Here is an 18,276-nt window from a genome sequence, read left to right as displayed (position 1 = left end):
CCAGTACACTGCATCATGTCCCACTCAGTGGCAGCCCTCCGCCCAGAAGTCCTTTTGGACTCCGTGGGCTTATCACTAAAGACAGGGTTGGAGCCAAGGCCAGTACTCAAGGGCTTCACTTCTCGACTGTCTCCTTTCTACTGTGCATAGTCCCAAATTATTTCAGACCATTGGGTAATGCACATGGTAGAGAGGGGATAATCCATTTTGTTTTCCTCCCCCTGCCACTGTTCTACCCGCACTCTACGTCCCTTTTTAGGGACCCTTCTCAAAAGCAACTCCCAGTTTAGGAGATGCTGGTTCTCCTAACTCTGGTGATAGAGGTTCCCTTCAGAAAGCCGATGGCAGGGGTTTTACTCTCACTGCTCCATAATTCCAAAAGCTGAAGGCAGGCGTCCTCCTATTCTGGACCTTTGGGAACTCAACAAATTTGTAAAGAAGCTCAAATTCCACATGATTTCCCTGGCATCCATAATTTTTTCCCAGGTGCCAAATGACTGGTACACTGCCCTCGACTTGAGGGACACACACTTCCATATCTTGATTTATCAACCTCACAGAAAGTACTTCAGATTTGTAATGGATATCCAGCATTACCAATTCACAATGCTCCCCTTTGGCCTCTCCTCAGCCACTTGAGTATTCACGAACTACATGGCAGTGGTTGCCAACTTCCTCTGCAGACATGAGGTGCAGATTTTTCTGTACCTGGATGACTGGTTTATCAAAGGTCGGTTCAGGAAGCGGAGGCCCATGTGACATTGATCAGAAAGACTTTTGGCAATCTAGGCCTTCTCCTCAGTGAATCCAAATCCACTCTCCTCCTAGCTCAGAGGATAGTTTATTGGAGCAGTTCTGGCTTCAACCTGTGCTAGGGAGCGGTTTCAGGCCATGGCTTTCATGGCCATGATCTGCCTTAAACTTTTGGGCCACATGGCCTCATACATTTATGCAAGGCTAAGATTCAAGACTGCTTCAACTATGGCTAATATCAGTCTACTTCCCATCCCACTACAGACTGGACAGGCTATGAATGCTACCCCTGAAGGTGCTAGATTCCCCCTTCTTGTAGCTCAGTGAACAGCAAGTCTGTTCCAGGTTTCTTTCACAGTATAGTAGCTATCACAGAAATTAGTGACAAATGTGTCAGATTTGGTGTGGGGAGCTCACCTGTGAGAACACAACAACATTTTATATCAACAAAAAGGGTGTGCACACTCCTCTCCCCTGTGTCATGAAGCTCTCAGGTTATGGGACTTCTGTATACAGCACTCAATACATCTACAGACTGCGTATCTACTGGGTGCACAGAATGACTTAGCAGACAGTCTCAGCCGCTCCTTCCAGTCTCATAAGTGGTCCCTTCACCCAGAAGTGGCTCATTCAGTCTTCCAGAGGTGGGGACTTTCCAAGATAGACCTCTTTGTAATACAACACAACTGAAAGGGGAGACAAGAGACAGTGTCCTGCTGTGGTAGGAATCTTAGAGGGAAAGGGGTGCAGTCTCCTCTAACCCCTCTTGAATGGCGCCCTTGACCCTACACAGCTGTCCTTTGGTTCAGATATGGAGTTATTCAGGAGAGAGGAGAATCTATGAACATGAACGTCATTTCCAGCTCCTTGTACTAATCTGTGTCTATATACTAAGAAGAAATTATTTTTCCTGCTGGCTGCATTCACAACCATAGCTATGCAGAAGTTAAAGGACAGGTGCACTGTAGGTCTATCAGTTGTTCTAGCTGGTATATTTTACATTTAAAACAAACAAAAAAACCCCACTCCAGTTGAATTCTAGGAAAGACACAGCATGAAAACCTACACAGCTGTACTTCTGTCTTTTTTGTTTTGTTTAGACTCCATAGTCCTTTTTTGGCGCTCTCTGGCTAATTTCTGGTAAGGAATTGTCAGCTAAGGAAGAATCAGTGTAAAAGTACTCAACATTTTGTAAGCAAAGCCCTTACTCTGAGCAACTCAAATTGATCTTGAATGTATTAAATTCAGATATAAGATGGTGTGTAAACTTTGTTAGTGATCTCATGAGATTTGTGAGGCTTCATGAAATATGTAGATTTTACAGCAGGATTAGAAGACTACAAAAGATATTACTGGGCAAATATATGTTTTATAATCCTCTTCTAGTCATAGGGGTCATTAAAATAATTTTAAAGCTGCAGTGTGAGGCATTTGTGTGGGACAAATGGAGAGGTTAGAGAGAACTGGACAGAGGAAAGGAAGAAAAATAGTGGAATGGAAGAAATAAGAGCAGCTTTTGCCATGGTTGACTGTTGACAGTCATAGAAGAAACTACTTTGAGCACATTGGAGTCTCTTCACTTCATGGAGTGTCTTGCTGTCATTCCCAAGACTTTATTTGCTATATTTTGCACTTGAGCTACATGTAATCATTTAGACTCTAAGAAGATGACATGGGATTGCACATTTGGCATTCATTCCACAAACACAGTAGAAGAGGTAATCTAGAAAGCAAATAATTGGCTTTTCAAGATGATATGAATGAAATAAGCAAAAATATGTAGAAATCCTTTCATTTAATATTTCAAGCAAAATAGTGGCAGTGGATAATAAATTATAGCATTGGTGAAATGATTCATAGCAATGATAGCTAAACTCTCGTCAATGGTATCTCATGCTTTCAGATATAATACTTAACAATTGCATAGCATTTTACACCTTCAGAGTACTGACAAGCATTAATTAATCCCTGTAAAGAAAAGATGAGGTATAATACATATGTTCTGTGATTGCCATTATTCAAGTTGTCTGTTTCCATGGGGACAACTTGACTGACTCCCAAGTATAGCAGAAAAGTTGACTTCATAAAAAAAAAAAATTCCCCAACTGAAGATAAAATTGCATTACAATAAGAATCTTGTTAAAGGCTTCCCTGTAGAAAGTTGTATCCAATAGAATAATGACCAAGTGACAGAGGAAAAAAAATAAAAGCCTGTATGTTTGCTCTTTGTGTTCTTTCATTCTTTTAAAACACAATATTGATATATTAATAAACACATAAGGGCAAACGATTAGACTATGCTCATTTTTCTGTTTGCGTCGGCATGATAAATGGGCTGATTGTTATTCATATGTAATTAAAATAGAATGTGTTCAAATGTCATAATGGAATATCAGGAAAGACATTTTAAAACATAGCTAGCTAAAGTTATACAGTCAAGTGACATTTATAGATCCTGTTGACTTCCATGGCTATTAAACTAAAACTTTGGAAACTTATTTAGGTCCTTAATTATGGATTTATATGCCTGGATGTAGGCTTCAAAAGTCTGAACCTTCACATTTTTAGATAATTTTTAATCATCCTCAACTCTTCACCAACATATCAGCTGTATTTATTTATCAGTGTTAAGGTTTTAGTACAAGATGATACTGACAGCAACTTAAGATGTTCATAATTTTGAGGATCAAAAATGACAGCCTTGTGAGCAGGTAATGTTTTTTAATTTTAGTATGTAGTCTTGTGATTGTAGTAGAAAATAGTTTTGGAAAATAATTTACATTTTTGTGCTTACACTAGTATACTTGCCAGTGCAAATCTCCTTCCAAACTCAACAGATACAGTAGGCAAGTTTGCAGAAATGGTATTGTTTTTAGATACTAAAGGTGATTAGACTTTCTTGTAGAGTAAGTCTAATTTTTTTAAATTATTGAAGTGAGTTTCATAAGGCTTAGTGAGCAATATGTGACCTGTTAGAAATCTGCACTGTTTTGCTTCAGTAATTCTTTTCACTTGGGGGTTGATCAAAAATAGCATACCTATTTCCAAATGATAGTGTGCTAAATCTACTTAATTTTTTTAGTGATTACTCTTTAAGAAAGTTAAATGTTTACAAACTACATTTTTAAATTAAAAACCAGTTTTAAATGGTTTAATGGTAGTACTTGATTGGTAATACATAGAAGCCAAAATTCAAACCTCAGCACTAGCAGCTGCACACTATTTCTGCTACATTGAGGGTATCCACAACCATGGACAAAGGGGAGTGGATTTTCCCCTTAGTAAGCATATATGATGTCAGTCTACACAATACAATTTTGTAATATTGCAGAGTTAAATATAATTTAGGGTTTTTTAGCTTGAATGTTTTCTTGTTATTACGAAACTGAGAGCTTATATGTTAGACTGGATTAGTATTAAATAACAGCATAATTTGATTCTGTTCCTTTTCTTCCTAGAATATTTTCCTTCTTGGATATTGTTACTTTGTGCCGATGTGCACAAGTTTCCAAGGTACAGTATTCACGTTATGTGGGTCATTTGTGCGTTGGAGGCCCTATTTTATTAAATACCAAGAACAATGGGCTTTAAATCAGGCTCTGTCAAAGGGAATCTTACCATTGACTTTGAGCAATAGATCAGAAACTGAGCGTCACTGTGTATCTGGTGTTTTCTCTTAAGGTTGGTGGTTGGGGGTAGAGATGTGCAGTGATACATGTTTTATGTCTGCAGAAAGAATTAGTCCTTTTTTGGCATAGTTGCATTTGCTATTTAAAGTTTGTGGCTTTATAACACTATTTTCAAAAGCATTTTGTGCTTTAAAATACCATGTAGCTCTGTTAATATTCAACATATGTTTAAGAAGTGTGCCCAGTGAGTGTGCCAAATGCTTAGGGGGTTGACTGCATCTATTACCTGTTGAGAAAAGGGCACTTATGAAGAAAATTGAAAAGACATATCTAAATACATTTTTATGTTCACATGCTTATTTGGCTTGAATTAAAATGAAAAATATATTTTATTCTTACATACAAAACTAAACTTTGTATACACCAGACTACCACAGTGAACATTTTCTTGCATTCTTTCCAAAGGCAGGTTTTTAAATTTTTGCTTCACTTCTTTTTTAGTGAAAATCAAATATTGTTCTTTTAAATTCAGAACATAACTGTTTTATTCCTGTTTCCATATCATCATGAGCTGTGATTTTAATAAGCTAAGCAGCATCAGTCTTGGCCAGTATCGCCAGCTAAAAGCTAGGGTGTTGCAAAAAATAATGTTGATGAATCAGTAGGGTGGTATTCTTCCCTCTGAGTTGATATTGAACTGGTTGGGTAACCACATGTACCAGAAATTTCTGTTGAATAAGGAACTCATTTTCACTTTCTGACCTGAACTATTGTGTAGAAATAATGTGTGCTGTTGAAGAAATTTGTGTTTACTGTATAATGAAATATGGCCCAAATCCTGAGAGCGGTTAAATGCGTCCATTCCCATGAATATAGGGGAATTCAGAAGCCAACATCTTGCACAGGTGGTTCTATTCCTCTTAGGACAGAGCCAATAATATGTAAAGTTTATAAATAATTTTGGAGTTGAAAACTTATCTATAAGGGCATTTATAGCTGTGTTCCCCACTTTCTTTTTATTCTTTCACTATAGAAGCAGATACATTTTAAATTATAATTCTTTGCATACAGCTTTAATAGAAATAATAATGAACAATGAACTTACTAAAATTGCTTGAAATGATGAGGATAAAATTCTGCCATTGTACTGGTATATATGCATGGCTTGCATTTAAGTCAATGTTCATGCATATATCCAAGGGCACAATTTGGCTCTTACAGTCTGAAAACACACAATTCCAGAATTTAAAAGATTCAATCCAACAAAAGTCTTGATGCCTAAATCACTTTTGATTTACATACAAAATATTGCATGCTGAAAGAATACTTGTGTAGTGTCTAAGTTCAGGACACTCACACTATAGTGATGTGGGTGGGCTATATAAGTATCTGATAGAGAATAGTTATTAAACATATATGTTTTTTCTAGGCATGGAATATCTTGGCTCTGGATGGAAGTAACTGGCAAAGAATAGATCTTTTTAACTTCCAGACAGATATAGAGGTTGGTAATGCTATCTTTTTTTGTCTTTATATGGGATTTTAAAAGAATGACCTGTCTTGGTTTAAGTAAATCATGTGCACAAAAGGTATGGGATTAACTGCTTTAGAGACTGAAAACTTTTGTTTATGGAACAGGTATCATACTGACAGTGGAAATGTCTCTCTTGGGCTATTCAGTCTTGACTGAGACACTGAGAATTACTTTTGAGTTCAGAGGGTAGCTTAATTTCCATGACCATTCCCTTTCTGGGCTCTGAGTTAAATAGGAGTTGGCGTTTAGACCAAAACCTCACTTCTGATAGACTACTCAATTTCTGTAAAATGGTAAACAACATTTACAGCATTTGTAGGCTGGATTTGAACTACTTACTTGCCCTATAGCTCATTACTGCTTCTGTAGGCTATTCCTTTCCTAACCTAAATGACAGGTTAATTCTTAATTGAAAACTGAAATTCAGGTACATCTGGATTAAAATCCTTCTCGCTGTATAAGAAACAGACTGGAATATAAGGAAAATATAATATATAGTATAACACAAAGAGATTTGTGTAAAAACTAGTAAAGCCATGTAACAAAAAATGCTTTCTTTTGAATGCTTTTTCATGTTTGAGAGACGTTTAGGAACAAATCCCATGGAAAATTACTTAACTGATCTAATAATAGTACATTTACTGAGTCATAGTAGGAATTAAAACTCAGAATAGTCTCATTTCTCCTACGGCATTTTTGTTCCAAATTTGAATTCCTGTCTCATCTATATTATTATAAAAGGAGAGGTGTCCATCACACCATCTGTCACAGAGAACATATGAGAAGACTTGAGAAGTTTCTAGGGGAGGCAGGCCCCCAGCCCCACCTATAGCCCCACCCTCTCCACTGAGACCCCGCCTGCACTGAGGGGAGGAGGAGGAACAACTGCACCCCTTCCCCACCATGGGGAGAAGAAAACCATGGAGAGGGAAGAGGCTGCATGTCCCAAGCCTCCCCACCCACCTGGGACCAGCAGGGAGGGAGGAGGCCCTGCATCCTGAGCTGGTCTAGGTCTCCCCAGGCTTGGGTGTAGTGGAGTGGGAGGAGACCATGTGCGTCTTCCGCCCCCACCCACCATGGGGAGGGGAAGAGCACGTATGTGTCCCAGCATCCCCAGGAGCAGCGGGGAGGGAGGAGGTCACATGTACATCTACTGTCACAATGGGACGAGTAATGCTAATATTAATAAAATCTAGATAGTGGTCATTGGATAAATTTTGCTGAGCATTGTCCACACTTAAAAAGCATAGAAATTCACTAATTTAACTTAGTGGCAAATTCTGACAACAGCAAAAAATTCATTGTCAGCTTCTTTTTGGTACTCTAACAGGCAACGATAGATTTTGATTATTATGAGGATTTGTACTGAAGCAGAGAACAGATTCCAGAGCTTACAAGCATTTAAACATATATGCACAGTTTGGGAGGGATTAACTGCTACTTCTGTTCATTTGCCCATGGAAGGCCTGAGGATTAGTTAAAAGCCATGAAAGCCCCCTCTCATGATGGCTTACACATGCCTGTGATTATTTGGCCACTTATGTGGTCTAACACATACAGCTGTGTATCAGGCCCTTGCGGATGTGACTGGTGTCAGTCTACACACCCAGCAGACACAGCATACACTACACCAGAACATGTACTGTCATCATTCAGCTGGGGTAAGAAATGCACATTGATGTGAGAAGTTCCTTTTGCAGCTCTGTCCTCGTCGATCACCCTTGTCTCCAATGACTCTGGGGTGGGGAGCCCACCTAGGTGGTCCTGGTATGCGAGATTGTTAGCTGAGTCATGATTGCTTCCTACACATCAGCATCTGGGCTCAGATCAGTTCACCTGGCCTTCTTATCTCACATAAAAAGCAAGGTGGTCCAGATCCTGACGGACAATGTGGCAGCTGTGTTCTGTATCAACAAGCAAGATGGAAACAGATTATCTTCCCCCTTTGCCAAGAAGCTCTCTAGCTTTGAGACTTCCGTATATAGCATGGCATCTTGCAGCTGCACATATCCCCAGAGCTAGGAACGCTTTGGCAGATTGCCTCAGCAAGGCATTCTTATCTTGCCACGAGTGATCCTTCCATCCAGAAGTGCTTAGCATCATCTTCCTTAGGTGGAGGACTCCCCAGGTGGACCAGTTCACATCTAAACAGAACAGGAAATGCCATGTCTTTTACTTGATTCAGGTAATTGACAGAGGCACCCTGTTAGACACTTTTCTACTCTTGTAGGGTACGTCTACACTACAGCGTTATTTCGAAATATTTAATTTCGAAATAGTTAATTCAAAATAATGTAGCTAGACATAAAATGCATTTTGAAATAGCGTTTTGCTATTTTGAAATAGAGTGCCAACGCTGATTGGACGCTGAATCGTATTTACGGCCAGCCAGAACCGGTTCTGGCAGGGCATCGGGTCAGGAGTTGTGTGGCTGTTCCCTGAGGCTATCTGAAGCATGTGCTTAAAGGGACCCCCCTGGACAGCCAGTTCTCAGGTATCCTTGCTTGCTTGCCTACCTCGCTGAGGGACAGCAAAGCATTTTTTCCTCTGCGTGCTCTGGTTGCCGTCACTCAGGACACCACAGCACTCTGCAGCATGGAGCTGGAGCTGCCCCTTGGCACTCTGGTGCTTCTCTTGGACTTGTTGCTGCGAGCCTGGCAGCACTTTCTGCAGGCTGCCTCGCAGGATCTGCAGCAACCCAACCCCCAATCTGACCACTGGGGCCATTTTGTGGACATCAATGTGGGCTGATCTGGCAGAGCACACGACGCGCAGGTTTACCGTAACTCCTCCATGTACCAGAGGCTGCATGCCGGGACTTTCTTCCCCAACTGCCGCATACGGGTCGGAGATGTGGACATGCCTGTGTGCCTGGTGGGGGATGCGACCTATCCCCTACAGCCCAGGTTAATGAAGCCCTACACGGGACACCTCAACCCTTCCTGACAGGCATTTAATGCCAGGCTGAGCAGGGCCTGCATCGTAGTGGAGGTGTCTTTGGCCGGCTGAAGGCCCGTTTTAGAGGCCTCTTCACCTGCCTGGACCTCTGAGTGGAATATTCTGCACGTGATGGCAGCGTGCTGTGTGCTGCACAGTTTGTGTGAGTGGAAGGGGGAGGCTTTCCTGCCAGGCTGGATCGCAGAGGCCGACCACTTGACTGGTCTATATATGCAGCCTCGCATGGCTGCCATCTGGGAGGTCCGTCGAGGGGCTGTCCGTATCTGGGAGGCTCTTCTGGAGAGCTTCCACCTGGAGGAGCATTAACAATCCCCTGGTGTGCCCCACTGGGGTCTTGTGCCTCATTCCTCCCTCACGTCTTTCCACTTATCCCTCCCTAACCTCCTTTCCTGAAGTAAAATAAAAGACGCATGTGTTCATGAAAATAAACACTCTTTATTGACCAAAACTGAGGTGGGGGGGGGGGGGGAACGAAACTCAGGTGAAACTGGAGAAAGAAGACAGGAGAGGGTGAGAGAGATGAGGGGGAAACCTGGGAGGATGGAGCTGCAAGGGGAGGAAGGGGGAGGAGAGGCTCAGGGTTGGAGGTCTCGCCAGCCCAACTGTCTCCCAGCACTGTGGGTGCAGGTGCCTCGGCATCCCTGGGAGGGTGTGGAGGGAAAAGCAGGAGGGGGGGAGAAGGAGTGGAAGGAGGAGCGGTAGCTGGGGAGACAGCAGGGGCTGGAGTGGCAGGAGGCAGAAATCTCTGCACCAGGGTCTGCAGGTGCTCGCAGATGGCACAGATCTAGGCAAGCTGCTCCTACCAGCTCTCCCGCTGGAGCTGCAGGTGGTCTTGTATCCAGTGCACCAGGGTGTGGTGCAGGGCTCGCAGTGCCTCCAGGTGCTGCCTGGTAGTCCTCTTGTGCATTGGTCAGCCTGCAGAGTGCTCAGGTGCGGGAGGATGTCCTGGGCGGGGTGGTGCGCCCTGCGCTCACAGCTGGTGCGGCTTGTAGAGAAACAAGAGAAGTGGTCAGTTATCCCGGGGGACACAGTGGGTGAAGCCCAGCCCCCATCTGCAAGCGAGGATGACAGTTCTCTGCACCATCAGAGCCGATGTGCTTGCACACAGGCCATGTTTGGGATGCCCTGCTATGCCCAGGAGTGGGAGCTGCCCCGAGATTGCACCCATGCCCCTGTGCTGCATCGGGGTGTGTGTGTGGGGGGGGGAGGGGGGAGAGATGTCCCCTGCCTCTGTGTAGAGGGGGCTTGTGGAGGGAAGGTATCCTGCTGTGTCCCACCCTGGGTTCAGGAGCATGTCATGTCTCTTCACACACACATGCTTGCATGGGCACAGGTTGCTGCATGATCCATGGTCAGCAAGGCCCACGCATGCAGTCCCTGGTCTCCCTTCCCTCCCATCCCCGAGTAAGGGAACACTGATAGCACTAACATGTTGTTGCCTCACCGGCCTTGGACGACACCGGTGATAAGTCCGCTGGGATGGCTCAGGGGTCCTGTCTGCATGTCATGCTCCCTCCGGGCTCCTGTGGCACCTGCCCCCCCCCTCCTCCTCCTCCTCCGTGCCCTGTACAGGGCCCTCTGCCCCAGGGTCAGTGACCACCTGGGGGGCACGGACCTTCCCGCCCCCCAGGATGCGGTCCAGGGCGTGGAAATAGGGGCAGCTCTCTGGGTCTGCCTCTGGTTGGGAGCTGCCCCCTGTGGCCTTGGCATATGCCTACTGCAGCTCCTTAATTTTCATCCAAACCTGCTCCTGGGTTCAGATGTGGCCTTTGGTGGCCAGGCTGTAGACAGCCGCGTTCCTCCATTTAGTGAGGAGATCGTGGACATTGGTGGCATCCCCCCAAACCCCAATCAAGTCCATGATCTCCACACTGAACCAGGAAGGTGCCTGCCTTCTCCGGCCCCTGATAGGCTCATGGGAGCTGGCAGACTGGTCCTGGGGAGCGGTAGAGGGCTGGCTGCCAATGGCTTGCTGGCTCATGCTGCATTTGCTGTTGTTACGATCAGGCACAGGTGCCACCTCTTGCAATTGTCACCACCCACTCAGTTGGGGTCCAAGCCTCTTTGGCTTCTTTCCTAGCCCAAGTTCCTTTCCAGGACATCTGCAGGTGGCCACCTGGTCATCCATCCACGCTTACCCAGCAGGTCTAGCACAATATTAGCTTTGGTAGAGCAATATTGCAAGATACTAGACTGAACTCAGAACCCACTTCCATTGATACTGCTTTTGAGTCATCTAGACTGGAATCAACATGAGCAAGCACTCAGAAGGAAAAAATTATTACTTACCTTTTGTAATTATTCTTTGAGATGTGTTCTAAGGTCAATTCTATTTCGGACCTTCCTACTTCTCTGTCAGAGATGCTGGGAAGAAGAAACTGAGAGGACATAATGTCAGCAGCACCTATATACAAGCACTCAAGCAACCAACCCTGTAGATACCGCTAAGGCAAAAATCTTCAATGGCAATGCATGCACACCTATAATGCAATGGACGTGTGCAATACATGTCAAACATTTACAAAAGGTAGGTTACTGGGTTTTTTTAATAGAATAGTAATCAGACTTCCCACCTAGGCCCAATGATCTCACAGAAAGAATAGAATTCTTTTGATCTTTCCATCTCAAAACAGCATCTTTTTGGATTATTGTATTTGAGGACTGTAAATTGCCAAGTCATTGAGTCCACTATCTTTTGCTCAGTTTGACTTCACAGTGTGCCCTTGCTGGCATCATATGCGCCACCAAGCAATGCCAGAGACATGAGTCTGCCATTGGGTTAAAACAGGGGTGGGCAATAATTTTTGATGGGGAGCCATTCCAAGAATTTGGAAAGTGATTGAGGGCCGCACTCTTCCATGATATTAATGGAGTAGGTGCGGGGTCTGGGATGGAGGTTGGGTGCAGAAGGAGCTTGGGATAAGGGAAGGAATTTGGGTAAGGGAGGCAGTTGTGACCTGGAGCACTGGACTGAGGTGGAGGGGGTTGGATTGTGACCTAGGGCAGGGAATTGCGGCACAGGATGGGGATGTAGGGATTTGACTTGAGCTAGGGCAGGAGGGGACTGATCTGGGGAAGGGGATTGGGGTGCTGGATCTGGGAGGGGATAGGCATACAGGAGGAGGGGGAGGACTTGGGTTTGTGGAGTCCGGGGCAGAGGGTTGGGGAAGGGAGGGACCAGAGTGCCAGAGATAGGCTCTGCTCTGGAGACTTACCAGCCAGCAGCAGTTCCTGAATCAGCCTTCCTGCCTGCCCAGCCCCCACACAGGCTTCAGCCATGTGCTCTAGAGCCCTTTGTTCTTTTATTGAAACAGGCAGCTCCCATTGGCCAGTTTCTGTCCAGAAACTGGCAATGGGATTGCGCTGGGGACGGGAGCAGTTCCCAAAGCTTCCCCTCTCCTCTCCTCCCCTCCCCTCCGGACTCTGTTTTTAAAGAAAAACTGCCCCACAGTCGCATTTCTGAGCAGCGTGCAGGTGGGGCAGGACAAGCAGGGAACCTGCTTGGGGCTCCCCACAGCATCGGCAGGCCAGATCCGGCCCATAGGCCATATTTGGCCCTGGCCTGAGTTAAACCAACACATTGTTTTGAAATGTATAAAACAAATATGCATATTGGTATTGTGTGTACAAAACCAGACTACCTGACCTTTATGAGCAGACTGCTGTCTTAAGGATTGCTATCAAATGCTGTTATGCCATGGAGTATGTGCTGGAGTGTGGTGCTGAATATAAGCTGTTGATGGTGGGGCAATTACGCTTTTCTGGACTTGTAAACAAACACCAGGAAAAAGGTACATTTAAACTACTAATGTGCTAAAAAATACCTCTTATGCTTTGAGTGCATATAACTCTTAATACTGAAACTGCCTGTTTGTTTTTAAATATTTGGAAACAGTGGTGGATTAGCCACTGGACCAATGGGGCCCTGGAGAAATGGACAATCCCTCACCTGAAATCAGTCTACTTGCCTGGCAATTCTTCTGGGAAGTGGGGGGAAGTCCCCTGTGCCCTAGCCACACTCGGCAGTAAAAGCTCCAGGTCGGGGGAGAGGGGAGCCTCAACCCCATTCCCTGGCAGAAGTGCTAGGTGTGTGTGTGGGGAGTTCCTGCACCCTGACCCTGCTCCCCAGCAGGACCACCAGCGGAGTGGGGCAAGTACTCACACGCAACACCATTTTTGCTGCAGGAGGGTATGGCTAAGGGAATGCAGGCAGGAGTGGGGAGGGGCTTCCGCTTATTCTGGCCCAGGGTCCCACAAAAGCTTAATCTGCCACTCTGTTTACAAATCATGTCTGTAAGCTGCAGAGTTTTTCAAAGGGGCCTTAATTGATTTTGTAAGCTTGTACCAGGCAAATTGATTGAAACTGTTGTAATTAATAGAATTATCAGACACACAGCTCAACACAGTATGTTGGGGAAGAATCAGTATGGCTTTTGTAAAGGAAAATCATTCCTTATAAATTTGTTAGAATTCTGTGAGGGTATTCACAGCAACATGGGTCAAGGTGATCCAGTTGATACGTACTTGGATTTTCAGAAGGCATTGGACAGGGTTTCACATGGAAGGCTCATAAGCAAAACATGAGCAGCTGGGGTGCCTTCATGGATGAGCAGCTGGTTAAAAGATAGGAAACAATGGGTAGGAAAAAATGGGGATCCCCTAATGATCTGTACTGGGACCAGTGCTGTTCAGTATACTCATAAATAGGGTTACAATTTTGTCACAGAGATCATGAAAGTTGTGGAATCCATGCCTTTCAGAGACTCCCATGACCTGAGTTCACAATTTCTGGGAGTCACAGGGTCCTCCCATCAGCCATGGTGTGAGGAACTGCAGGAAGCCCCCAAGCTCCCAGCTGCAGCAAGTGGGGGCGCTCTGCAGTGAGGGTAACCCAGAAATTGGAGCTGCCATGGACAGCTGGGGTGCCCTTTAGCTCCCCCTGCCACAGATGATGTGGGAACCCTGCAGCTCCTGACTGCTGTGGACAGCAGGTCACCCAATAATTTCCAGCTGTGTGAGCAGTGTGTGCGCGCGTGGTGGGGAGCTTGTAGGAGCTACAGCTGCTGCGGGTGACAGGGGTGCTGTGTAGCTCCCTATTTTGTCATGCATATTTTTAGTAAAAGTCTCAGATAAATCCTGGAAGCCCATGACCTTTTCTTCATTGTCTGTGACCAAGTGGTCTGGAAAAGGGAGGTGGTGCAGTTCGCAAGAAAGTACAAAATAATTCAAGGTAGCTAATGTAGTCGTGGTGGAGCTTTGCCAATCCGAGGATATTGGGGAGGGAGACCAACTTCTGTTGGTGTGAGGAACAAGCTTTTGAGCATACACAGAGCTTTTCTTCGGTATTTGAACAATTTAGCATAAGCAGATAACTCACATTTTTAGGGACTGTTCAAGGTGAAGAGGCCCGTGAACCCTTCAGTCATGGGGGGGAAGGAAAGAGAGAGGGGAGAGATACAGCTGGCAGGGGGACTTATTGGGGAGTTACAGATTGTTGTACTAAGCCATAAATCCAACATCTCTGTTCAGTCCATGATTTTTAGTATGTAGCAAAGTCATGAATTTAAGCTCACAGGCTCCTCTTTAAACAAGTGTTGTGCTGGTTTCCCTTGAGGATGAGGACTGATAGGTATAGATTGATGACTTTATATAAAGCGTTCACCCTGAGGTGATGGTGTTTTTGTCTTTGTGTGTGTGTGTGTGGGGGGGGGGGGGTCATTTGAGAGCGTTGTGATTGCCTAGATTCACCCTTATAGTTGCTATTGGGTCATTATGTACCTCATTCAGTGTTACTATATATGCTCACAGGAATGTATGGGACCTATGGATCCTGAAAGGTGTGTTTGAGTGATGTTGATCATTGTAGCTTGGAGATATGTCTGCAGGCTTTGCATCTATTGTTCTAGTAGGATGGGGTGCCACTTTGAGTTGGTGTGTACTGCTCTGTGGGGAGCTTGCTTAGAAAGACTAAGCTGTTTGAGGGTCATACTTGATATGGACCCCCTCCTGAAAGAAAATCTTTCCTGAAGCCCCTCCGCTGGCCTGTTCACCTTAGAAAAGAGACTTAGCAGTCTGCAAAACCAGGAATTGCATGGAGGAAGTGAATAAGGAAGTGTTTGTTAGGTAAAGGAGTGAATAACAAGAACACAATTCACAATTGTAGTTCACAATTCTGTGGCCAACCATATCATAGTTAGGTGATAATATTTTGAACAATCCTAAAACAGTTGGTTTGGACAATTTGAAACACATTTTATTTGTGCATCTTTTAACTTGAATTATTCTGAAATATTATTGTTCCTGAGCTTTTTCTTCAATAATTACATTTTACGGTTGGCATTTTTGCATGTTCATTGATGTATCTATACTATGTTTTATTTATTTTGGTGACCCTTCCCCCTGCCCCTTTTTGTTAGAAGTAATTAGCTTTATTTAGAAAGCAGTTATGACTAATTAAAGCTTAGCTTTAAAAAAAAAAATCACAGCATCTCAGGAAGTATATTATGAAATTTAGTTTGTCTTTTTTATCTCTAAATCCTATATAATTTAAACATTTTGTTACTTAATGATGAGGCCTCATAAAAGAGCAAAATGCTTTCACATGTTAGCTAGTACATTTGGATTAGCAGTGAATAATAAATTATTAAAAATACTATATTTGGGGAGTGTGTGTGTGTGTGTGTGCGCGCGCCTATGTTTCAGTATAACTTCCTTTCAAGATGGTATAAAACCTTTGTGTATTTGACCTGTTGTAATTTTTTATTTGTTTTGTTCTTTAAAATATTAGCGTTTTCTTGTGCATTTCAGTATACATTTGTTTATTAAATAAAATTATCAGTTTAATAATTATTTGTTTTGTCTTCTAATGTTTAAGGTTTTAATTGCTCCCTTAAAATTATTCCACTTTGTAAGTGTTTAGAAAATTGGTGGTATAATCAACAATATATAATGCTTTGGCCTTTTTTTTTAATAAATTATTATTTTTTTAAATAAATTATTGTATTCCCCACTCCTCCCCCTCCTCCCTCCCCCGCGGAAAAAAAAGTCAAGGTAGAGCAGAGGGATGCAATACCATGATTATCTTTAAGGAGTATTTTTTTAACAGTATTGCTATTTTCAGTCTACATGCTGAATCATGCCATTCAGTTGAGAGAGATAAATAAATAGTGCCCTGGAGCAAATACCTGTAAGTTTAGAAAGGCATACCCTGTAAGGTGTAAAGAATGTGCATGTGTGAGGATTTAAACCTATGCTGAACAGTAAGAATCAGATTTAATAAAACACAGTGTGAAAACTTCACAACTCTGAGCAACATAGTTAAGCCAACCTATCACCCAGAGTAGATGCTGCTAGGTCAGGAGAAGGATCCTTCCATTGCCCTAGATCAGGGGTGGCCAACAAACAGAGCCAAAACAGCAGCAGAAAAAATGCAAAGAGCCGCACCAGATTTATTGGGGAGGGTGGTGGGGGGAAGGAAAGCCCTGGAGAATTGTCAAGCAAAAAAAAAAAAAAAGGCGGGGGGAGGCTGCCCCTTTAAGAAACAAGCTTAGGCTTTTTGGCCATATCAGGCACCTGTCGACAGCCACCACCTAGGGTGCCATTTTGAATTGCTGCCCTGTTGGGCATGGGGGAGGGGGGAAGGAGAGTTTGGGGGGGTGCAGGAGCGGTTTCTCAGGCCACACTTTTGGGGGAGAAAAGCTGCATGCGGCTTGTGAGCCGCGGGTTGGCCACCCCTGCCCTAGCTATTGCTACTCAGGTGCCAGACTCTGTGTGTGTGGGGGGGGCACTAGGACCCAGAGTGTAGAACATTGTGTCTGCTGCTGGTGCAACGAGGGGCCATGGGGGCGTCATGAGCTCCCCGCCTCAGGTGGCAAAATGTTGTGGGCCGGCCCTGGGCAGAGGGTTGGGGCTTAGGCTCTGGTCTTGGGTTAAGGGATTTTGAGTGTGAAAGGGGCTCTGAGCTGAGTTTGGGGCAGGCAGTTGGGGTACCAGAGGGGATTCTAGGGGCAGGCGCTCAGAGGATGTTTGGGTGCTCAGGGCTAGAGCAGGGACTTGGAGTGCAGGGGGGGTTCATGACTGTGGTAAGGTTTCAGGATGTGAGCTCCGATGGGGCACTGCTTACCTTAAGTGACTCCCGGGCAGTGGTACAGAGGGGCTAAGGTAGTCTCACCCCTGCCCTGGCCCTGCATCATTCTCAAAAGCAGCCGGTAAACTCCCTTCCAAGTCCTGTTGTGCCCACCGCCCTGCTCTGTGGAGATAGGATACAGGGTGGGAGAGGGGGCACCTTGACATCAGCACCCCTCTTCTCCCTCCCCTGCCCTGCTCAGGCAGCAGGAGGCTCCTGGGGGTAGAGGGAGGGCAGCTCCAAGGCAAAGGACAGGACGTGCACAGCAGTAGGGGAGGGACAGCTGAAGTGCCGACACTTGATAGTCTCTTGGCCAAATCAGTAAGGATCACCTGTCAGAGGCTCCAAGATCTACCAGTAGATCCCAATTTAAGATTGGGTACAAGCAGGGCCAGACTGAGCCATTCAGGCACCCTGGGCAGACAGTTTAAATGCTCCGCGGGGCATCCATGACCCCGCCCTGCTCAGTGCATGGGGAGGGCCTGCGCAGCCCTGCGCCCACCCAGCGCATGGGGGAGGGCGCATGCGCAGCCCTGCGCCCACCCAGCGTGTGGCGGAGGACGCGTGGAGCTGGCGGCAGCAGGACACACGTGCCTGGCCTGGCCTGGCCTGGCCTGGCCCGGCCTGGCCCGGCCCGGCTTGGCTACTGCCGCTGGCACACAGCCCAGGGCAGGTCGAGCCTGGCCGTGCAGGGCCCCGCAGCCATGGGAGGAAGGGCGCTGCTGGACAGCACTGTGGGGGTTAATGCTGCTCCTGCCCTGGGCTGCTGCTGTAGGGTGGCCGCTGGGAGCTGCTGCAGCCCACGATCTGGGAGCGGGCGCGTGGCGCATGATGGCAGCTATAAGGGGCACTGAGCGCCTCTTAAAGCTGCCATCAGGTGCCCCCCATAGGTTGGTGCCCCGGGCAGCTGCCCAGCTAACCCATGCCTTAATCCGGCTCTGGGTACAAGTGTCTGTTTCAAAAAACTTCGTGAATGTTTTCCTGTACAGTCAAAAAACTTTTTCAGCAATATATTATCAGTGAGTTTTACCAAAGAAAAGAGTAGTTCTTTTCACCAGATTGCCTGAAAGCTGAGGCTAACACAACTGAAGTGAGTAGGAAGGAGTTTGGCCATTTATTCAGTTGGAGTTGGTATTGATCTTTAGTGAGCAAATGCTCTTTTCCTTACATACCTCTAATGTCCTACCATTCTCCTTCAGAAGGAGTTGGGACTCCGTAACAAGATTTCATGTTTGTTTAGAATATTATGTATCAGAATAACATTTATTAAAACTTTC

General features: G+C 45.3%; 1 protein-coding gene across 8 annotated transcripts in view; it reads left to right on the top strand.

Moving 5' to 3' along the window:
• Positions 1-18,276, top strand: part of FBXL2 (F-box and leucine rich repeat protein 2) — a 108,569-nt gene that overhangs the window by 24,815 nt on the left and 65,478 nt on the right. For 6 of the 8 annotated variants that reach the window (XR_012901888.1, XR_012901889.1, XR_012901890.1 and 3 more), the window contains exons 3-4: positions 4,212-4,266; positions 5,812-5,886. The exons of 1 other annotated variant lie outside the window; for it this stretch is intronic. Coding sequence is in view for 3 of the 7 variants with exons in the window: in XM_075921837.1 (XP_075777952.1) it covers positions 4,212-4,266; positions 5,812-5,886 (130 nt within the window). In the remaining 4 variants the exon portion in view is untranslated. The remainder of the gene's footprint in view (positions 1-4,211; positions 4,267-5,811; positions 5,887-18,276) is intronic. One more of the 8 variants, XM_075921840.1, reaches the window with a different exon arrangement.

The sequence above is a fragment of the Pelodiscus sinensis genome, chromosome 2 (genome assembly GCF_049634645.1).
Source record: "Pelodiscus sinensis isolate JC-2024 chromosome 2, ASM4963464v1, whole genome shotgun sequence".
Classification (NCBI taxonomy): Eukaryota; Metazoa; Chordata; order Testudines; family Trionychidae; genus Pelodiscus; species Pelodiscus sinensis.
Note: the sequence above shows the minus strand (reverse complement) of the source record. Positions and strands in the feature narration are given on the sequence as shown.